This window comes from Aulonocara sp. 'chitande type north' Nkhata Bay, linkage group LG10, assembly GCF_057382095.1.
Source record: "Aulonocara sp. 'chitande type north' Nkhata Bay isolate Kocher_YH1m ecotype deep benthic linkage group LG10, A_spYH_male_GT1.1, whole genome shotgun sequence".
In the NCBI taxonomy this organism is placed as follows: Eukaryota; Metazoa; Chordata; class Actinopteri; order Cichliformes; family Cichlidae; genus Aulonocara; species Aulonocara sp. 'chitande type north' Nkhata Bay.
In genome coordinates, this window is record NC_141353.1 from 23,236,934 (window position 1) to 23,259,994 (window position 23,061).

At 39.1% G+C, this 23,061-nt stretch overlaps 1 protein-coding gene across 2 annotated transcripts in view; it reads left to right on the forward strand.

Moving 5' to 3' along the window:
• Positions 1-274: 274 nt before the first annotated feature.
• Positions 275-23,061, forward strand: part of LOC147320925 (glucocorticoid receptor-like) — a 66,638-nt gene continuing 43,851 nt past the window's right edge. For both annotated transcript variants that reach the window (XM_086309181.1, XM_086309182.1), the window contains exons 1-2: positions 275-784; positions 2,480-3,723. In XM_086309181.1, coding sequence (XP_086165307.1) covers positions 2,489-3,723 — 1,235 coding nt within the window. In that variant the 5' untranslated portion in view covers positions 275-784; positions 2,480-2,488. The remainder of the gene's footprint in view (positions 785-2,479; positions 3,724-23,061) is intronic.

The window sequence follows — 23,061 nt, forward strand, 5'->3', positions numbered from 1 at the left end:
AAACACGGGGATATGGGAACACACGACATCCTGCCTTACACTAAAAGCGAAAAGGTTTGATGTGGAATAAACCTTAATAGAATAGTATGAAAAGAACAAAAGCTGGTGCGTTTCAATCTGTAAAAAGCGGATATTTATGTTGATTAGTAAATACCTCGGCAGTCGGCACACATTTTCATTTAATGCTAGTAAAGACGATTGCAGCAAAGAAGGCTTTTATTTTTGAGAGCTAAAGGAAGTGCGCATCGCCTTCTGTTTTAGCTGTCACCATTTCACTAAACGATCGCCCTGCCCTGTGCCTGAGTTTGCAGTTGAGTGCGCTAGGGATCGCGGCTCTATTATATAACTTTAGAATACTGGCGCTTTTAATGGCGCATAAGCAGAACATTGCGCCACAGATATGTCGATTTCCTGCGGATTTATCCCGAGTTCAGTGAGCGATCGATCACTTTTTTCGCCCCCTCCTGCCGGTGGTGAGCATTAAAAAGTTATCGAGTGATCCGTGAAACGGCGCACACGGCGGATCTCGCCAGCTCGAGCTGGGTCAGCGTCGGGCTGTTGATTTTACAGTTAGATATATTGCGGAGAATGTTTTCTTGCCATACGGGCACAGAGGCAGCAACAAATACAGCTGATACTTCACCACACAACAAAACTGCAACGAAGGGGTTTTATTCAAGCGCTTCACCTTGTGGACGTTGCGGCATTTCTTACATTCTTTTCAAGTTGGACTACTAAAAGATGACCTAACCGGTGGAGTACAGGTCAGGTACTCATACTACAGGTATGAGATCTTTTCAAGTGGAAACACTTGTCTTCTCGTTTGGTCACTGCAGAAATGTTGGCAGGGGTGAAACGGGCTGTTCCGTGGAGTAGGCCGACGGTGAGGGTCGTGCGCGCTGACAGCTCTGTTTGACAGATCGCCACGAGCGCTCGAGGAAAGCGTCTCTTTTGGGTCGGAAGAATTTGTTTAAGAAATGGGAAAACGTTGCACAAACTTCAGCCTACCAGCTGCTTATCAGGCTTTGCGGCTAGCAAGCGTGTGACCTGTGCAGTTTCCCATATAACCAACAGGTTGCACTAATGGTGTTGTCATGCTTGGTGGGAGTACCATGTAGAAAGTCAGGAAATCCCAAAGTTCTTTTTTTTCATATATATATATATATATATATAACTTTAGCATCCAACTGGTATTTATTGGTCAAAGTGAAGTTGGAAAGAAATGCATGATCTCATTAGCTTCAGTTTTGAAGCTGTGCATGACAGCTGGCAATAATGCGTTGTGGGTGTGGAAAAGTTGTTGAACCTTACGGCCAAAACATAAATCATTTTTTGCATTTTCTGTAAGATGCTCAATAAAACAAAGGAAAAAAATAATCATGTGTGCACGGAAATCCTGCGCAGCCACAAAAACCCCTTCATAAATCATTGGACTTCAAGCACAATACTGCAGTGCTATAGCTATTTTAGACGCTTTAAAGTGTTTATGAATGTTATATAAAGTATTCCGGAGGAAGAATGTCACCGCTGCGGCTCAAGAGCTGGAAAAGATCTAGCAGAAAAGACCCCGGCGACTTGCATTGATCAAAACATCACCGGAAATTATCCGGTCGTCACGCACGATTCGGCAGTGCGTTATTTTAAGGTTTTGACATTTACAGCGTATCAAATGGTCGACGAAGTTTACGAGCTAATATGCTGGCCTATTTGTGTTCCCTCTTTATTTTTAATATATAGTTTATTCAGGGACACCGCTGCGAAACACTCCAGACCGACCCTTGCTTTAATCGGTTTAAAACTTCTAAATTGGACTTTGAATGTATTATTTACTCGCTCCTTCTTGCAAGTGGGCAGAGGCAGTCGTTCGCGCCAGATGCCTAACGTGGTTTAGTGTCTCCCGAGTCCAACGGATGCATGTTGTTACAAACGCTCAATGGGGATCTGACGGTGCGGATACCAGTAACGCAAGTTGTCCGGGCATGTCTTAAACTTCTTTTCCCTGTTCACGGAGGAAAAGACACAGTTCCTAGAAATAGCACTCATATTTTAGTCATTTATTTCACGCAAGCCTAATAGCCCTGGTCTGATTTTGCAAGTCGGTTTTAAGTGTTCTCCCATTTGTGTGTCTGCCACATTGTTGGAGTGTGGGTGTTGGGGGAGGGGGTCATTCAGCTGCTGTCATTTATATAAAGATGAAAAATAAATAAGTAGAAGCAGAAGAGCGTAGGCAGAAGCACAGCAGCGGAACACTGCTTTTAAAGAGCGCCACTTTGTAATGCAGATGTTTTCAAACACCTGTCAGCATCAGTGATCAGTATTTCAGTAAGATTTGCTGTTTGTTTCGCTTCTTCATTATCTACTGTATGGGTCATCTCATTCAAGGCAAATTTTGTCTCTTTAGTGTGCATGTGTGTCCTTGTGTGTGTGTGTGTGTGTTGTGTTTTTGATTCACCCTGGCTGTCCTCACTGTTACCCACAGGACAAAGAAATGGATCAGGGTGGACTGAAGCGCAATGGTAATCGAGACGACGGCCTGACATTTGCGGAGATAGAAGGTACTGGTGACACACCTGGTTCACTGTTCCAGACTGCAATGCATCTGCCTGGGTCTCTGCCCCCTGCCACAGTGGCCCCCAATAGACAGGGTGGAACCAATGGCCAGGGGGAGCTTGGAGGCTTGTTTGAGTCTCATCAGCATCATGTTCTGGGTGAGGGGACAGACATGAAGGAGGGTAAAATGATTCGAATGCAGAAACAACAACAACAGCAGCAGCAACAGGATATTGGTATATTCGGCATGGGGGACAGCTTGCCATTGTTTAACCAGTGTATTTCCGATACACCCACATCTGTCATTAACACCTCAGACACTTCCGTCCTAGGCAACCTTCCTCTGCCTGACCTTTTTTCCCACCCCATAAAGACGGAAAGCATTCTTTCTCTGGACAAAGACTTGGGAACTTATAGTGGGCACACAGGCACTGGTCCATGCGATTTGGATGGCAACAGTGGCCGCCTGATTGAGGATACAGAGATTTGGCAAGATCTGGACCTTCCCAGCTCACTGCCAGAAATCAGTGCTTTTGAGTTGGATTCAGAAGTGGCACACTTGGATAACATTCTACAAGAGAGCACCGGTGGTGGCTGTCCTGTCGGTGGCTTGCCAAAGGAAATAAAGCCTCTCATGGGTAACGGAGAAAACTGTACCAGTGTTAATGGCACAAAGCAGCAACACCATGCCCTACACCCCCATCAACAACAGCAGCAGCACCACCAACTAATACATCACCAGCAACATCAGCCCCAGCATCACCAGCCTCAGACCCTTCTCTCCACTATCATCATCAAGGAAGAGAAGGATCCTGATGAGTCTTTCATCCAAATCTGTACCCCTGGTGTGATAAAACAGGAGAAGCAGGATAATGGTTTCTGCCAGCCTCAGTGTCTCCAGAGCGGCATCAGCTCTCTCCACGGAGGAGGACCACGCCCCATGTCCTCACCTGTGAGTGTCGGCGCAGTGCCCGGCTACCACTACACAGCCAACCTGAGCTCAACAATGGACATACAAGACCAGAAGCCTTTTGACATGTACTCAAACATGCCTCTGATGGGGGATGGCTGGGCCCGGGGGAAAAGGTATGGAGAGACATCTGGGATTCAGAGCAGCGATGATGGGCCCACTCCTGTCGCGTCCTTGGCACCTTTTTCTGTTGGCTTCTCCAGGTAGGTTGAACTTTATCCCACTATGTTTGCTTTTGACTTCATTGCAACGTTTATCGTTATTCTCAGTCATCATATGATTGGCTTTGTATTGACTCAGGAGAGTATGGCTGTGCTTTGAAAAAAGAAGTTTAATTGTAAGGAGAAGGGAAGTTGATAATGCGTTATTGCGGGATCAATAAAGTATCCATTATTATTATTATTATTATTATTTGCTGCAGTCTTAGGTGTGAATTCTCTAAATACAAACTTTGAAGACTAATTACTGCTTTTTAGTCCACTAGATGGTCAATTAACTTTAGTAGTATATAAGCACAATGATTGCAGCGTTTCCTTTTCCACTGCGCTACAAAAATGTTTGTGCTGCTCACTTAGCTCCTGAAATGCTAAGTTCAGTCTGGCAACTTGACATCTCAGTCAGTTTTTTCATAACATTTAACACAATGTCCTCTAGTGTGATGATTTTTTAACACAAAAGCACTTGAATAAGTCAGAAAAGATGCTCAGGAGCTGTTGTATGCTTCCCTGTGACATTCTTAACAGCATTTGGATGCAGGGCGTCTGGTGCTCATCACATCTGCAGACACTGCAGAGCATACTCTTAATACAGCCACTTTGCAGCACATTGTAAATCTGAATCAAGTGTAAATTAAGAGTAAACACTACATATAATATGTATGCAAGAATAGGAGACTGATATAAGAGAAATATTTTGCTGTTTTTGACGAGGCGCAAGGTGACAGTAGGGAAAGTAAGCGGTCTAACTGAAGACTTGATATGAGAAGGTGTGTGAGAATAGCCATCCAGATGAGATCTTATGTTTTCCAGTGTCACAGTATTGTGGATTCTGGATTCCAATATCTGACTAAGCTATATTGCTTAACTGTTCTCATATACGGTATCCAAGAACTATTCATTTGGTATTTTTCCTCTATTGTTTTGTTTTTGTTTTTGTTTTGCTTGTTAGAGAGCAATCGCAAAATAATCTAAACATGTCATCCCACCACAATTTATTAGAAAACGTGTTATTTGCATCTCTAAAAATGCAGTGTGCTCCTGTTTAATTTGATGGAAATGAGCGCTGTGAGAAAGATGTGTACGTGCAGCTTGGTGAGCATGAAAAGTGTCTGGTGGACACACCTCGCTTCAGCTTGGAAAGACTATCTGATAACTGAACCAACTAAGAGCGTGACATTGATAGAGGTTGAATTTTTAGTTTTATGCGTCTACATGGTTATATGTGAAAGTACAAAGATGGTGTTTGATTAATGTCTAGTAATAATGTGAGCCCGTACTGGCCTTCTTAAAGACCTGTTAAGGGATTTAGCTCAGGACAGCTGTAAACAAGTTGTATATGAACGAGTTTCAGCTATCGCTAGCTCTTTTCCGTCAGTCTGATTTTCTGTTGATCATATCTCTTTGTTCTGGTAAATAGTGCAAGTCTCAGTCTTCCCAAGCCACTGTCTTTCTCCTGTATAATAAACTGTAGTGAACTTTATTGCTAAACACGGACACAGGACTTTTGTAACCGACTTCCTGCTGTGTTGATCCCTGTTGCACCAGCATGAAGTGTGATAACGTACTGTGATGCTCTTCGGGACCTGAACACTGCAATGCAAAATCTCTTACAGTACAAACAACTTAATGCAAAAACAAACTCACCTAACAGTCCACTGACCATGCAAGTATAACTGGACTATACGATTTATATATCCTTATTTAGCAGTTAAGCTGTTCCCATGATGTGTAAATTATTTAAATCAACACTTCAGATTTACCAATGAACCAAGTGTGAAAGGTTAGATTTTTTAGTAGTGACACTTTAATTGACACTAAGCTGATTATTTTGAATGCGATTTCACATAGATGGATGATTATTTCAAAATAAAACTTTTAAATCATACACGGCTAATAATAATTCAGTATATGAAATCATTAAATATTTAAAAAAATGTTTCATTTTGTGTTAAATTGATTTATTTTTTTATTTTTTTTTAATATGAGCAACAACCCGAAAACAAAATGAATCAGCTTTTACATGAAATAAAGTAAAGCATTAGATTTTCACAGTCAGAAGTTAAAATACTGAATTTTGAAAAATTGTTAATGATTTTATTTAGCTATATTATACAAATTTCTTTTTAGGGTCTCTGTTTTAGCTACAGACTTTCTTTAAGGAATTATACACTGCGAATTATAAAAGTGGCAGGGATCAACTATAAAAAAAAAAATTAACAGTTATGCAACACAACAAAGAACAGCATAAGAAAAAAGGAACTGGTCATTCTGACTGAGTTTTTTAATACTTTAGAATTGAATAAAGATGCACTGGATAAGATAATCAAGCAAAAATGAACTTTTAAACAGTGCTGAATTTTATTTTAATAATAAATTACTAAACTTTACAATCTGCACCAAACTGCAGCAAGTCACAGGACGACCTCTCACTTAAACAACTGGAAAGAAAGTGCTCTGCTACTGGAAGGAGGTACAGCTAATTCACCAAAATCTTTTATATATTTAACCTTATTAAACAAAACCGAGTGCAGAAGATTTACACTACAAAATTTTCAGGTACTTCATTTTCCAGTAAGCTTGGCTCTAAGCTCTGGCTAGCCTTAGCCACTTTCCATTTGTTAGCTTCTTCAAATTGGGCATGTTTAGCTGGGTCTAGGTGATATAAGAGTCTCATAGGTTTGTTGTTACGAATGTTTTCATGGTGGTTCCCCTGTGGTTTACTTTGTCTTCCTCACTTACAGTTAAGAACTCGGCTCAGTCTGTGAGACTGTGAGTGTGAGAACAACTATTTGCCTGTTCTGCTGTGCATGTGCTGTGCATGCATGAAACACACTGGCTGGTAATCAGACATATGCGTGATTAACAGGGTGAAAGTGCTGAAATTTGTCCATTTCGGGTCCCTGGCCAGTCGATCGATGCGTCTCTGAAGCAGAACTGTATAGAAATGTATAGTGTTGCTGTACGTTACAGTGCTTTTGCATTAGATCACATTATACTGTATTATTTCACAGCTATGTGTGTGATACATGCCATATCTTAACGGAGGGATGAAAACAGTGACTGGTGGCTATATCATATATCACATATATATCATATCAACTACAACCTTCATATCATTTAAGCCATCTAGCTGTTCTATGGGAATTTTCGACACCGTTTGAATGCAGTTTGGCCCAACCACATTTCTTGGCACAGGATTTGTGTTACATAACTGATAATCAAATAGACAAATGTTTGTTGCTGCATGCCCAGGGTAAAAGGAGGCACTTACAAGATTCATATCAATTCTAGAAATAGCATGACACACCCTCTTATTAGGAGACATTTGTTTTAACTTGTTTTAACCTGTTATACCTCCCAGTCTTCTTATTTGTGTGGTGCTAAGTTTAAAATGTTGTGAGACATGCAAAGTAAAAAAAGGGTTAAAAAGCTGATATCAACTCTTCTCTGTTGCTCCGTTGCCTGCGTCAGTGTGTGTAAGAGCACGGCTGAGGATAGCAAGCTGTGTGTGTGTGTGTGTGTGTGTGTGTTTGTGTATTTGTGTGAATGTGTGTAGTGTACACAGGGAAGCTGGGAGGCCACGTGTACATATCTGCTATGGTGTGCTGCTGTCTCGCTCTCCTTACCATGTCACTCAGTCACTTTTTTTCTCTTCACCTACTTACCCTCGCTGGCCCCCTCAAAGCTCTTTATTTAACAGAGGCATGCAAATGCTGTACACACACACACAGTTGTCATGTAAACACAGACACACAGACACACGACCACATTCATTTTAGAAGTGCAGATTGTGGTAAAGCTGAGACATTTTTTTTTTTTTTTTTTTAACAGGAAAATTATGCTTTTGTTCGACAGTTGGGTGTGTTGCGATTTGCATCATAAAGTAGTTGTTACTGTTACTGAGGACTGCAGATGCTTTGTGTTATTGTTAAGTGGTTTTCAAACTCTGTTTAAAAAAAGAAAAAAAAGTCAGCATATGTCACAGACTGTTATTTACATTTTTTTAGAAAATATATTCTGGAATCATTGCAGCGCATTATATAATATAAACTTTAAGACAAGAGATTAGAGAGACCACATGTTTGACAGCATGTTTTGCAACCATGCCTTGCACACACAGTTCTGGAGCATGCATGTTAGATTTCTCATAAACTGTCAAAACCACTGTTGCTAATGCAAAACATATGTGTTACAGGGTCCAAAATAAGTGATATCTGCTATAAAGGTTGTTAGGCACAGCAATATACTGTATAGTATATAATATACCGTGCTGTGCAAAAGTCTTGAACCATTCCTTATTTCTTTATATTGTGCAAGGACAGTGGGAAACATACATGGAAATACAGAGTGTTATGCCAAAGCGTTCTCAGCCAATATGACTCCATACTGCTTCAAAAATACTGAGGTCCACCTTTTGGGAAACTCTGTTCACAACTGATAGTGATCCACTGTGGGTTTTTGTTGGGGTTTTTCAGTGTCATGCTGAGAAAAAGAGCTTTTAGAGTCAGATGGTATTGCATGGTGTATCAAAATCTGATGTTATCTTCTGCATTCATAGTTTCATCAATTTTGCATTTCAACACTCCTGGCTGAAATGCAACCCCAATCACGACAGAGCCTCCACCGTGTTTTACAGATGGCTGTAGACACTCACTGTTGTAGCTCGCTCCTGACCTTCTCTGTAGATATTCACGATTTGAACCAAAACATTCGCATTTTGATTAATTACTCCGTAAGATCTGTTGCCATTGAATTTGAATCCAGTTCCTGTGTGATTTGGCTTAGCTTAGCCTTTTCTCCAAGTTTCCTTTCCTTAAAAATGGCTTCTTAACATCTTCCTTTGAGACTATTTCTGATGAGGCTTCAGTGAAAACTAGTTAACTGAAGGGCCAACTACATCACTGTGGTCCTGTGTCAGGTCTTTGTTGGATATTTTTCCAACTTTCAGATGCTGTTTATATGCTGTACATGGTTTTTACAGGCCTGCCACTTCTTCTTTTCTCTTCTACTTGACCGTTAGGTTTAAGGGTTCACTGCACACCAAGTCAAGTTTTTGGCTAATAGTCCTTTGAAAATAACATTATTGGTGCAAAAATTCTATTTTATGTCTGCCAAACTGTGTTATCGTTGGCATTTTTTATGGTTTCAGCTGAATAAATGTGACCAAATGAAGTGTCTTTGCAACAAACGGCTTCAGACAAAGTGCCTAAAGATAAATTTTAAAATTGGTTCTGTGCTAAGTTGTCTTGAGTTAGACGCATTTTCTATGATTCATAGGTCAGTGTTAATGACCTTCAGCATGAAGAGTATTGTAAGCTATAGCAGCAGGGGAAAACACTAAATTATACTTAACCGTGTTCAAATACAGTTATTACTGATTTTTTTTAAAACCGTAATTAGTGAACTTAAATACACAGATGTCACCCGAACACCTGAAAGCAAAAAATGTTTTAAATCATACTATTAGTCTGATACTTTTTTTTAAAAACTATTTCTGTAAATTCTTCCATGCATTGTTTATATATGTAACAAGGAGAATAATAAGATGTATTAGCTCAGTTATCTGTAGTGGCTTGTGTCTAAAGATAATAATAATTATCATCATCATTACTGTAATTATCAGACTTAGGCCCAGAAAAGGGGTAACTTGAAACTGAATGACATTGATCACTTATTTATTAGCATTTGCAAACATAAGGAACTGTATGCCAAGATTCACCCTTGCTTATTTACAGAATAACAGTAATTGCGCTGAGCGTGATCAGTTTCTCGTACAGTATATTATCTTAAATAGAACTATACATTGCAAAATAACAGGATTTCTTTGTATTGCCTTGCTTAGCACTATTTACCTCACTGCAAGAAGGTTCATCTGAGGCTTTTCTGTGTCGAGGTTGCATGTTCTCCCTATGTCTGTGTGGGATTCCTCCCACAGACCGAAGACATTCTTGTTATATAAACGGCAGGCTGGGAAACTCGAGTCAAACCGAAAACCTCTATAATTTTTAAAACGGGAACTACCAACAAAAGGTCGCTAAACTATGGCAAATACTAGGTCAACTTCACATCTGTTGTGTCAGTTCCTGTATTTCTAATCTCCGAGATAATGCCACCCTCAGTCAGCTTTGTTTGTTCAGGTTACTTAATATCTGTACAAATAGCTGTTTGATGAGCTGTATAAAACATTGCATTTCTCTGCAACTTACTGGCTGATTGATTTTAGGTACTTAGTATTAGCCAGACAGTTCATGTGGGATCCAGATATCCAGGCTGAGTAATATGAAGTGTGTTGAAATGTTCTGTGATACGTTATATTAATTCACGTTAATGTTTTACAATTCTCCTCTTTCTGTTTGTCTTGCTATCTGACACTTTCTTTGGTTTTGTTTTTTCTAGTTCCTATTGTGAGTCTTTGAAGCACAGGGTCAGAGTGGTGCAAAGAGCTAAACTGAGGTGTAGTCCTGTTCCAGCCAAGCTGTTTCCTTTTTGAAGACTATTTTGGTGGCTGCCAGCTTGCTGCTGTTGTCATCTTTAAATGCCTACATAGATCTTAACATGTATTAATCACTGTATATGGGAACTCTCATACAATGTCAAAGTTTTGTTTCACTTTCTGTCTCTGAAATGACTAGTCTGCGCTGGGAAATTCAGATTTTTCCTTTGAGTATTGCTTCCTTCTCTTCCTGTATTTTTACATTTTCTTTTTCACAAGAACCGTTGTTGAAAAGGCTTTTGTTTCAGCCAGATTTATTTGGAAAATGTTTGTGGGCTTTCCAATTTATAATAGAATTTTTGGATGATTGGACACTCACTGACTTCTTAGATTTACTTTTAATCTGAGAAGCTTTGTATGCACAACACCCACCAACATACTTAATTGATCAGACAAAGACTCAGAAATGCCTCGTTACTCATTGTGAGATGATTGTGCATTGTGAACAAAGCTAGCTGGGCAGGGGAACATTTTTTGGTATAGAATACCTGTACTCCGAAAAGATTCTTGTCGTATTCTCAATAACCTATTCTTAGTAATGTAATGACTATCATCACCGCGATTCAAAATTCCTGAGAGTGCATAGCTGTCTCTGTCACATGTCTAACCTCTCCCTTCTTTTGATGACTAACCTACCAATGCAAACTACAGTAGCTGAACCTGGAAAAACTGGAGGGAGATGGTAATGGGGCTTGTTTGTGACACTTTATGTCCTTCTTGGCGATGCTTTCGCGAACGTTTTAAAATCATAATACATGCGAAAGCACCAGGTTCTGGTAACCGTATGAGACAGACCAAATGGCAAAAGCTATAGGCACTGGAAATGTCTACATGCTGCAAATAGAATCACAAGGTTTTCCACAGGAAATTGGTTTGTGGAGGTGGTGAGCAAAGTCCCACCACTTCATTTAGCACCCCCGTCACCCGCACACTAAAAACATCCCCTAGCATGCAAGTATACATTTGGGTGACAGGTTAGAGAAAGAAGCCAACAGTCTTAATGATAATGACAGTGGGAGTGCTGGGTGGTGGCTGTCTGATATAATGCTGAATCTTTCAGGGTGATTTGAAATGCTGCATTAAATCGTTTTATATAAATTTTTGTGCTCCTTACGCATATCCTAACTTCTCAGCTGTCAATTGACTTTACCAAACTTTGTACTGCAACATAGGATTTAACCTGTTGTTCAGAGCCTGAATCACAGAAATCCTGATGCATTTCCTCATCCATTTCTCAAAATCAGATTAGTAACACATTAACTGCATACTTTCCTCAGTTGCGTTATGCTAGCTATGTTTCCCGTTAAAGGGGAGTTCACTTTGTTTTGCATTCCTAAAAAATCTCAGCATTTGATAATGGTTTGCCAACACAAATGTCACAGGCATTAAAAAAAAAAGTTGTATTTTTGACTGAAGCTGAACGTTGACAATTATTAAACAAGTATTAAACATTATGACATCATCCCTATCTACTGCATCTGTTACCTCTCTCTACAGTCTTTGTGCATTTTTCTCTTTACATAACTCTGTCGCCTTCAAATTGCAAAACAAACACAGGAAAATTGGGGAATTTTGGAGACCAGTAGAAAGTTCAGCATAAAAATTATAATTGGACTTTGTAGGCATTGTAAATAGTAAATGACGTGTCATAACTTGTTTTCTTATTGATGAGTCGAGTTGGAGGAATTTCCTGCTCGTCGCCGAATAAAAAAAAAAAAAACAAAAACAAAAAAAATCCTCAGAGCAGTGTGGGCACTGTGCCATGGTGTGCTCCTTCGGTTCTGAGAGTGAGAGTTATTGGATTTGTTTGTTTGTGAGATATTTTTGTAGCTGTGTTGCTTTTGTGCTGCCTGTCTGCCTAAATGTGGGTCATCTAGTCTGTGATAACCTTTAATCCAGTCTTCCTGACTCAACGAGAGGCGGTTAAACTCTAGAGGGAATACAAATGTCTCCTGTGTCGACACAGTTGTTTTTTTCAGTGTTACTGCCCGGATTAAAACTCGCCTAGGTGCAGCACGGTTCGACTGCCAAATTTCTGTTAATTTTTTACAGCAGAAGCAAAAGGTGGAGCACGCTTGAAGTTTGGGTTCAGCTTGGTCAGCGTTTTTCTGTCTAGACAAGATTCATAATTCCTGTTAATGTAACTGACTTGTGCTTTATTGATCCTTCTTATCTTGCATCGTAAAAATTTAAGGGTAATTTAAAATCTGTATTTCAGCACATTTATATTTCACTAGGAATAGGCTTCAATTTTGATAAGATTTAAACTGAATTATACGTCATTCAACAGGGTTGAACTGGATCTCTTGCTCCTTCTTTTGTGTCTCTTTGAGGATCACTTTTCGAGAATGCTGTATGAATAAATTAAGACTCCTTTGTTTGTAACTGTATACACTATTTAGATATGAGAAACTAGATTACTCTTCAGCAGGGCTGCTGTTCTTTTCTTCCAAGGTGGGAAAAAACTTTGAACACCATTTTAACTTTGGGATTTTTATATTTACCTACATTCAGTTTTTAACATCTCAGATATATTTAATTCTATTTATTTATATAATAATTAGCAGCATAGAAACATTGATTTATGAGTTGAGCTGTTTTTTTGTTTGTTTTTTATTTACTTTTTTTACCGTACAATAAAATATTGTAGTACGGTATTTGTCATAAACTAACTTTGTCATTAACTAAATTTTAACTGATGTAAGTTTATCAAATGTTATCTTATCCAATCTTATCTACTTATGCAAAAACTGCTAAAACAAATTCCCCCAAACTTAAGGGAGAGGTGGGGGAAAGGGCAGAGGAAAATCCTAATAACCCTCAAGCTGTTTGAGCTTATCATGCTTATGCCGTTTCTTTTATCTATGCCAGATATTCTAAAAGATTGTAACATAGTTTAATCATGATTTCTATGCAAAATGAATTTTCAGCATCACAGTTCCTCCATATTTTTATGCCATACTCTGGTGGTTTAGACTGAAAACAATTTGCACCTGCCTCTGAAAACTGCCAGCTGTTTTTCTGCCAATTTGATATCTAAATTTGAATTTAAGTCTGTTAGCCGTGGTTCACAGCAAAGCGTTATAATCTTCTGATCAGAAGTATGCAATTACAATAAAATTAAAGCCTGTGATGTTGAACATATATTTGACCCCACTAGTTTTTTTATTGTTGTTGCTGAACCAGTTGTTTTAGTAGCGCATATATCGTAAATGACCTCATTAGGTCACTCAAAAGCGAAGTTTGGAGGCAGATCAGAAACAAATTCATTAAAATTACAACACTTTCATATTTTATGGTATATGCACTCTTCGAATACCTTTCAAGCATTACAGTAAAATGCATTTTATTGTATTTTATTATCTTAGACCTACCAATAAACATTTTTCTTAACGTTTACATGTAGTGATGCACGCAATCTATTTCCTAAAAAGTATATTTACATCTTTGGACTTAGTATTCTCAGCTCTCTTTGCCACATGCATACAAAGTGTAATGTATGAGGTTGCCAAGGACCTTGTCCCATAGGCCCGTCAATTATTTACCTAACCAAGGTTACTGTACATGTGGAGGCAAACATTCTCTCCCTGAAGCCTTTGTTCAGACTTTCACTTGTGTAGTCTCGCATTTCATTCCAGCTTTGAGAGAAAACTTGACAATGGCCCCGCTTAAAACACTATTAAGGAAATTAACAAGTTACTCCTGGTGACTAACTTGTAGGGCTGCATGATTTTGCATAAAATGAGAATCACGATTTTTTGGCTTAGAATTGAGATCACGATTCTCTCACGATTTTCTTTTCCAATATAAATATTTATTGCACTTATTAACTGCACATCAACTTTGTAACAGTTGAAACTGAACATAAAAACAATAAATAAACATAAAAACAACAAATGTCTCACGTTTTGTGGTTGCCGCAAAATGTTGTACTGCTTGAAATTCCGTGTCCACCGTTGCTCGACACTGCGTGAATAGAGCAGGTAGTGCAACAATAGAAAAATAGTTGCGGGACGGCACTGTGTAGCGTTTGTCTAGGGTGTTGATCATTTTCCTAAATCCCTCGTTTTGCACAGTGTTGATGGGAGCCATATCTTTGGTCAGGTGATAAGTGATAGCCTCCGTAATTTCTTTGTGCCTGCGGGAGTTCGACGGGTATAGGGAAGCGCTGTATAAGGTTCCCGTTATTGATGTTTGGGTGGTTGACCGGGACGGATTTTCTCCTGTCACTTTGTCGTCATCCTTGACGTGCTCTCCGTTGTTTTTTCCCTGCTAATTTTAGCATCACATGGCACAGCTTCTGTATCATGTGGTATAAGGCTCCGTCCTTGTCATTTGTTGAGCAGGAAGAGTGAGCGCTTGTTTTCATGCAGATTACGTCCCGGATCAAAATGCGGTACAATCGTCGTCGTCTTTTTTTTTTTTTTTTTTTTTTTTTTTTTAAATCGTTGTCATTTGGAAATGAGATCGCACATAAGTATGAATCGAGATCGCGATTTTCTAACGATTAATTGTGCAGCCCTACTAACTTGTGATCATGCGATTGTAGAAATGCTGCTACATTCTTAAATTCAGCTTTAGGTTGAGATGACACACCAATATTAAGAACTGATTGCATGCTCATAATCGGTGTGTTTATTTGCATTGTTTCTGAGCAAACTAAAAGCATTTTGCAAGAGTCCTAATTTCTTTTGCAACCACTAAATAAGCATGTTTTGAAGTTAGTTCGATTCTGACCACAGGTTGTCTGATAAGTCAGCAGCAACTGCAGCTTGTGATAGTAAAACTGTACTGAATGGATGGAGTTATGCTGATCCGGCATGTGTTGGTATCAGCGCTGGTCGTATCGAACAGGCGTAGACTCTGTTTATCATCCTGACTAAACAAGCAGCTGATTGAACGACTGGTTGGTGAGTGCGTTTATCACTGGCTGGTGTATGTGCAGGACACATTGGGGGGGGGGACACAATGGTAGATCTATCTGTTTCAAACATTTTCTAACAATCAAATCTGCTCAGTTTGAATTGAACTAAAGCACTTTAAAAAGAAATTATAAATTCACATAATAACAACCATAACAGTAGAGTACATTTATGGAATAACTGAGTAAAGATGGGGCAAAATATCAGTACAGCAACACAATATATCTCTTCCTATTCCAATACCATTATTAATGCACTGGTCCAGTATCAGTTGTTCTGAATTATTTGCTAATATGTCATGCATTTGTCTGAGGATATTGACCTACCTCTCAGACACTCTTATTTCATCATTTAAAATAGAAGCCCCCGTGTGTCTGGAGGTTATGTATTTTCCGCACAGCTACTGGTAAGGCCAGTCTACTATTTTTAAAGGTGCTTTAGCTTGTTGTGATGATGTTACATTGTGCCAGTTTTGTGTTGCCAAAGCAATGTTAGAAATAGACCTGTGTGCTGGAAGAAGCATGCCAGCCATGCCGTTTATTGTGTCTCTATTGACATGAGTCAACAGCACATAAGATTTTTAAAGCTTATGCTTTTTTTAGGTTGTTGTCAAATCACTAACCTGCCCATGGCAGGGGTTATTTTGAGGGGGGGGGGGGGAAATCGCACAGGCATTAATTCACCATCAGTGCATTTTGCATTCACCAGTGTTTTGGTTTATGGAAGTTAGCATGTTAACTCGCCTCAGTTACACAGGCCTAGACCATCTGGCAGTCACCAGTTGCTAAGGAAAAAGAGTGTATACTGGTTGAAGAATGGTGGCTGGAAGTTTCGCACAGCTGGTGTGAATTTGTTTGCAAAGAGGTGCACAATGCTGTACGAAAAAACCTTCTTGCAATTTGCTCTGCTGGGGTGTTGACAGGGCATCACTGACCAATTGCCGGGCATGTGAGACTGAGGCCTTTATTGCATGTTGGCAATCTGAGTTTACAGTTAGCTGAAAGCATTGCTGTGCCTTAATCTCAATGTGCCACCAGTAAGACTGAACACTTCTAAGAGCAGTTTAGCAGTTTTGGTATTTACTAATGAGCTGTAGTGACTGAAAGCCCAGAAGTGCTTCTTCTGTTTTTTGTGTGTGTCTCTGGTCTTACTGCATATGCATTTGCAGGAATTTTCTCTTTCAGGTTTGCTGCTTGTAGTTCACTGAAAGTTGTGCCAAATTTAGTGATGTGAAAAAGGACGTTTTATTTTGCACCTGTTGTGCCTGTGATAGTAGTTGTTAGGAGGGTTAATACAGTTGGAATGCCAGAGGCTGATGTTATCAGGACGAGAGCAAACCTCGGGGTGAATGATGGATGTCAAAGCTGTGCGCCAAAGCTTAAACTCCTGCAGGCTCTTAACTGAGTGAAGAGCTTAATAATGCTGGTACTTTTGTGTATCAGAGCAGAACTTATCTAAACGGAATCAAAGTTGGCATAGATTGTCAGTTAAAAGGGAAAGCCCCAACACAAGTCGCTTTTTATAGCACACTGGAGGGTTTTCAGTATTTTAGGTTGTTGTGAAAACCACAATTGGCAGAGCTAATGGAAGACTCTGTTTGCTGGCATTTTTATTGTAAATTACAATATTAGATCACCCCCTAGAACTTCAACTTACCCTCTGGACATTTTAGTGATTGTGGCCTAAGTAACAGTGCTTTGTAGTCTTATTTGTCAGTCATGTGTCATGTTGTCATTTGTAGTCTTACTAGACCTTAAGTGGCTCTTTCAACATTTTACATACAGTGCTTAACGCATTTATTAGACCACCTGTCATAAAAACAAGAAAACACTAAACATAGTAATAATGTTATTATAGTAAATAACTATAATAACTGTAATTTGATGTCTCTACTCAAAATATTATTGATAATAATAATAATGATAATAATAATAATAATAATGTGCCTTACCTTTTTTTTCCCCTGCTTTCAATCAAATTAATTGATAACAACATTATATTTTTTCTTACAAATATCATTTTGGTTAAACAATTTTAGCATATTGGTGGATTAACCATTAAAGAAGCATAAAAAATGATAACTGGTAATTACCAATACTGTTGAGGTTTTAGGGTTCCTGTGTCATGAACCTTGGGTGGTGGTATAATAAATGTGTTAAACACTGTACACTTAAGTTGCAATTCAAAATTCAAAATGACCGCTGAATCCAAAGATTGAATTCAAAACATTTCACCTCTGTTCTAAGTTTTTTTTATTTCTATATTTTTTGCATGATGCATACCTCTGTTGGGTGGCAGTAGTTCAGGTGGTAGAACAGGTTATCCACTTATTGGGAGGTTGGTGGTTCAATCCCTGGCATGCTCCAGTGCATGCCAATGAGATGTGAATGTGTCTGTCTGCATGCGTGTGACCTTGTGTGAATGTTAGACAGAAGCATAGAAGTGCTTGTGGAAATATGGGTGAATGAAGCATGTTTTATAAAGTGGTTTGAGTGCTCAGGAGTAGAAAAGCGCTATATAAGAGCAAGTCTGCTGCACAAGAGTCTACTTGCCACAACCTCCATATACCCTCAAGACAGATCAAGCTTTTTTGTACTGTGCTTTTTAAAAACAGAGTAATTAACAAACATTAAGGCTGTGTAACCAGCTCTAGCCCACACATCATACCCTTGTTCCTTTCCGTCTGACTCTCTCTCTCTCTTCTTTGATGTCGCCTACTTTGACTGTCTTCTTTTATAAAGGTTTCCTTTTACACTTTAAGTTTCTTTCTATGCCGTTGCCTTCATTTTCTGTCCCTGCTCGGCCCCGACGTTTGATTTCAAATCCTCCACTGCACTCAGTCGACAGTAGAAATCATTAAGCAGATTACGCGCCTTCAGTACTGTGGCAGTAATTTCAAAGGTAAAGGAAAACGGTGGTCACCGCACGCCAAGGCACCCTTGAAAACAAGAGTTTGATTCTCTGCAGGAGGGAATGAAGTAGCAAAGACTACTTTATCCATTTCTCACACTTTCAGACATACTGAGCAGGTTAATAGATCGCCAGCAATAAATCACCTACTTGACATTTACTGCAACAGTAAGGTGTGGATCAATTACCTTCACTCTCTGTGTTAAACTGAGAAGACTGTGGGCTTGTATGAGAAAGTTATACTATATTTCCTAAATAGGACACAACTAAAAATTTGATTTTTGGGTCAGATACCTACTGAATTGGGCTCCAACACTAGCCTAATTTCATTGCTAATATGTTTCCATTATTCAATTCCTTTTTATTTATTATAAAAGTTACATTTTCTGTTTTTACTGGCAAAGTAGAGGCTGTTCTGCCAATGGTTTGAGTGAAAGTAAATAAATTCCTTGCTGCTTTGAAGTGGTGCTAGGCCACTGTAGCAGGAAGAATCATATATTACTGCGGTCATCACTCTTCTCTATAGATCAGTCATCAGCTCTAAATTTAGAATAGTGGCCTTGGTTTCTCAGGCACAGTGATTCAGGTTATTCCATCATAACATAACAGCAGTGCATCAACTCTGAGATTTGTCGCAGGCATTTTGAGAAAAGTATCCCAGTATGGACTGCTTGGGTTTGGAAAATCCTGCATATTTCAGTTACCCAGCAGCTGGACTGGTGCAGGTTGCCTGCTTAGCCCATAGCTGTTAACATTAAAGGACCTCATTCTACCAAAGCTGGAGTTTGAATAATCTAGAATGGCAGTTATCCTCTCAGTTATGTAGACTCAAAGCTACATGTTTGTTTCATGTAATGTTATGTGACAGATCTTGATAAAATGTCTTACTTTTCTTTATCCCCATCCAATTGTAGAGTAGTTGTATGACAAGAACGAACAAGTACAGGTTTACTTGACTTGAATGCTTTTGCATTTGTACACCGCATGCTGATGAGGACCGCAAAGGTACACTTTGATTCTGGTTCTGAATTAATTTAAAGAACTTTTGGTCTTAACTTTCATTTAATCTTGTGTCATCTCTTGTAAGAGAAAGCAAAATGCTGTGGCAACTATATCTGGAGGTATGCACTCATTCAGATGCGAAGTGAAACATGCGTTTTTCTGTCCTGGCTGAAACAGACTGACAGAATGCTCTTGTTTCTTGCATTCGGTGCAAGATCATTCTGCCTTACTTGCTAGTACTTTCGATATGTTTGAATTTGTTCTTGGGCAAATTCAACCCCCCCCTTATATCTGGTTCTTTGTGTTCTTTTGCTAACACTTGGAAACCAGCCAGTAGTTTTATGTAACCACTTTTTTGCAGCAGACAGTTGCATTGAATTGTTAGTTTGGTGCAACCTTCTTATGCATGCTTTGAAGTGCACGACAGAATACCATTATTATATGCAAGTGGATTTTTCCTTTATGCATTACATGCATCATCCATCCAGTGCTAGTCAACTATGGATGATAAACTCTCATGAATTTTGATGCATAATGCCTATTTAGCAATTTAATAGTACAGTTATTTCACATTGTAGTAGAGTTACATTGTGATGGAAGATCTTCTCTCGCTGTGGGTAAAACTGCCACAACTTTCCTATCCAGCCTCTATAAAAAGACACGTTAGTAAGAGATGTAATAATGTAATGATGTCTGGTTTAACCCTTGTATGGTGTTCGGGTCTGTGAGACCCGTGTTCAGTTTTTTTCAAAAGAAAAATTAAACAATTAATTTTTTTTTCACGTGTAAATGTGTTGTGTCTTTCCACTCACTCCACTTGATTATAACTGATTTATTTATAACATTTTATATAAAAGAAAAACGAGAAGCACATTAATTCATAAATGTGATCTAACAAAGGTAAAGGGAAAAAATTAACCATGTTTGCTGTTCATATGTCTTGTAATTGGGATGAAGTAAACATCTGTTGAGTAATTTAACATAAAATTGTTTGATAGTGTTAATTTGGAAAGCCAAAACTCTAGCGGGTCCACCAGACCCATGAACACTGGCTGAGTAACAAAAATACGAACACCACACAAGGGTTAAATTAATCATCCCTTGGTTAAGAGCTATAGGACATGAAATCAGTTGTATTTCCTCTTGATTGGCAGTAATATGTAAGAAAAGCACTGACAAATTGTCTACTGTGAGTAATGTTCTTTTCCTCCTTTTCTTTCTGCCTGTAAATACAGGTCTCCTTAATTCTACTCTGTTCCTCCTTTAACTGTCATCAACATGGGAGCTGGGCAATGAAGAAGGGGAGGAGTCTAGCTCTACTGTAAATGGGCCATAATCCAGCTGGGCCAAACTCTGCCTCTATATCTGACTGCAGCTTTCTCTCCCGTGGCTTTTCTCACTTTCCTCTTTCTCACTCTTTCCTCATCTTAGCCCTTCTTTTTTCTCACACTCTGGGACACTTGAACTTCCCCTTTTTTATATTATATCTCACCTCATTTCAGTTTGCTTTAAGCTACTGTAACTTTCTCTGGACTACTGTTCTGCTTCTAACCTACTTTCAACACTTTGTGTTTTCTTTGTAGATGAAAGCTGCCCAACAGGCCTCAGCTTTGTTTGTGTATTGTACTTTCATGTTCATTGAGAGCTTTTCTAACCTTGTTATTCTTCTGAAATGGTAGACGAGGGCTGGAATTCCTGATGAGCTTCCCATTTCTCAAATAATGTAGACTATTTCTTCCTATATTCCTGCAAGCAAGCTCGACTTAAGGGGCAAATTCTCAGGTGAGCAGTCCCAAAAAGTTGACACTTTCATGAGCCAGCAGTGCTGATTGCCACTGGTCCTAAAATGAATAAACCATCACCATCACCTCAAGGCGCTTTATATTGTAAAGACCCTACAATATTGGTGAAAGCCCAGACAATCACAACGCCTTATGAGCATGTTGATGGTGGGAAGGAAAAGCTCCTTTTTAATGTTACGAAACTTCCTGCAGAGGCTGAGGCAGGGAGGGAGGGAGGGAGGGAGGAAGCCCTCTGCTGTGACTGGTTGGGGTTAATGGGAGGGAGACAGGACAAAATTCACACTGTCTAATGATTAACTGTATCATTAGTCATTATTAAATCCAGAATTGATATTGATTTTTGTTGTTGTTGATCTAAGTCAGCCATTAGCGCCATTATGCTTTGGCATAATAATGCATAATTACACTTATAAATGCACGTATGCATATGCAGTAAATATAATACAAGATGGAGATCTTTTGGGTCTGAAATATGAAGCCAGTGCAAAAATGTCTTCCATTTCCCTGTCACTTTGCAGTAAGTGCATTCTGTGCACTCACGCACACACTCACATTAGACCACCACTTGCCCAAGTGAATATGATGTAATAAATTAAGAACTGTGAACCTGTACTTAAGTAAGAATGCAATTTGATGTCTGTAACTTGACACAAAGTGCTTTTCTGTTACAAAAAAAATGTGAACATTATTCACCCCTCAGGCCTGTTTCACTTTCATGAGTTTGGATTTTGCCATTTAATGTCTTGCATGTTTAATGCTGGTCATTGCTCAGCTGCTGTGTGCTCGCTGCTGCTTTTGTACATTAAATAAATTCAGCTTGTACAGCGACAGTCTGAGGCCTCGTCATAATGTCTGCTCTTCTCTCTCCTGCACATTTCCCTCCTCACTGCATGGTCTATCAGCCTTTCAGCCATTAATTACAGCTGACGCTCTATCCATTTTCCTCAATCTGCTCTTCACTGTACTCTCTCCTTTCTCTGTGTCTGTGCTCTCTCACCACTGATTCATCACTCTTTACTCTGAGTCCACCCCCTCTTGCACAAAAACGATAAATGGTGTTTGTCAGAATACATTAGCTTTACCACTACAGCTCATCTCTCATCTGCATGATTTTAGTCAATAACATTATTATTGCCTATTACAGAGAAAATGTGTTTAATTTATCTTGGCAGTTAAAAAAAAAGAGAAAAATTTTTTTTTTTAGACATTTATTGTAATGGATGTTATAGTTCAAGATAATTTTTTTTGCATTCATGTTTTATCTGTGCCACATAATCCGCTAATAATTTTCTGCATAATTTTAGATTATTTCTGGTGATCTTCCACATGCTTGCTGCTAGCCCCCCCACCCCCCAAAGAAATCCTGCAGTCAGGTGCCAGAGATTTAAAAAATGTAATCTGAGAGATATGGTCACAAGTTCGTGGACACGAGACAAGAATTATTAGTAAAAGATCGTCTTGCTTACGATTGCTGGATGTCTGCAGCCTAGCCCTAAAAATCACAACAGTACGAGTGAGGCGGCTTCAGTGCACTTAGTCATGCTGTTCTTTCACTGCTGTTGCTATGGAGCTGAACTTCAGGTTCAAGTTTTTGTTTTTTTGTTTTTTTGAAATAACTCTGAAATAGGATGCATTTTGAGTTGAAGTGAGCATCATGCCATCCAGAGTAGACAGTAGACAGTTTTCTTAATGCTAAGGGGAATTTTTTGTCCTGCTGCAATCGGTCATATGTCCATATTATGAATGGGGACTTGTTTAGAGTGCAAATGAAGGCAGGATTATATGATGTGGCAGATCTGCAGCTGCATCACAGAGCACTGCTGGATAACACTCTGCCTCGTCTACAGCACACAAATTGTGACAGTGTGCCTATCTTAATGAAATAGATGGCTACAGAATAATGTCATCTGGAGGTCTGTATGATTATAAAGTGTCTACACTGAATTATGAGTCATTGCTAACAGTGGAAGTTGAAAATTAGTCCAAGCTTATCAGTCCCTCCTGTCAAATCGGGCATGTTTTTAGCTCATCCGGTTGCAGGACCAATGAGCTCATGCAATGGGAAGGTGTCTGTCATCCTTCCTGCTCTGTCCACAATTCACAATAACTGCTACTTCCCTTAGAGTATTGGTCAGGTTTTAGTGAAACGTGCAAACACAATCCTCACCTAATGGATTTTCAGTATTTCCAAAAT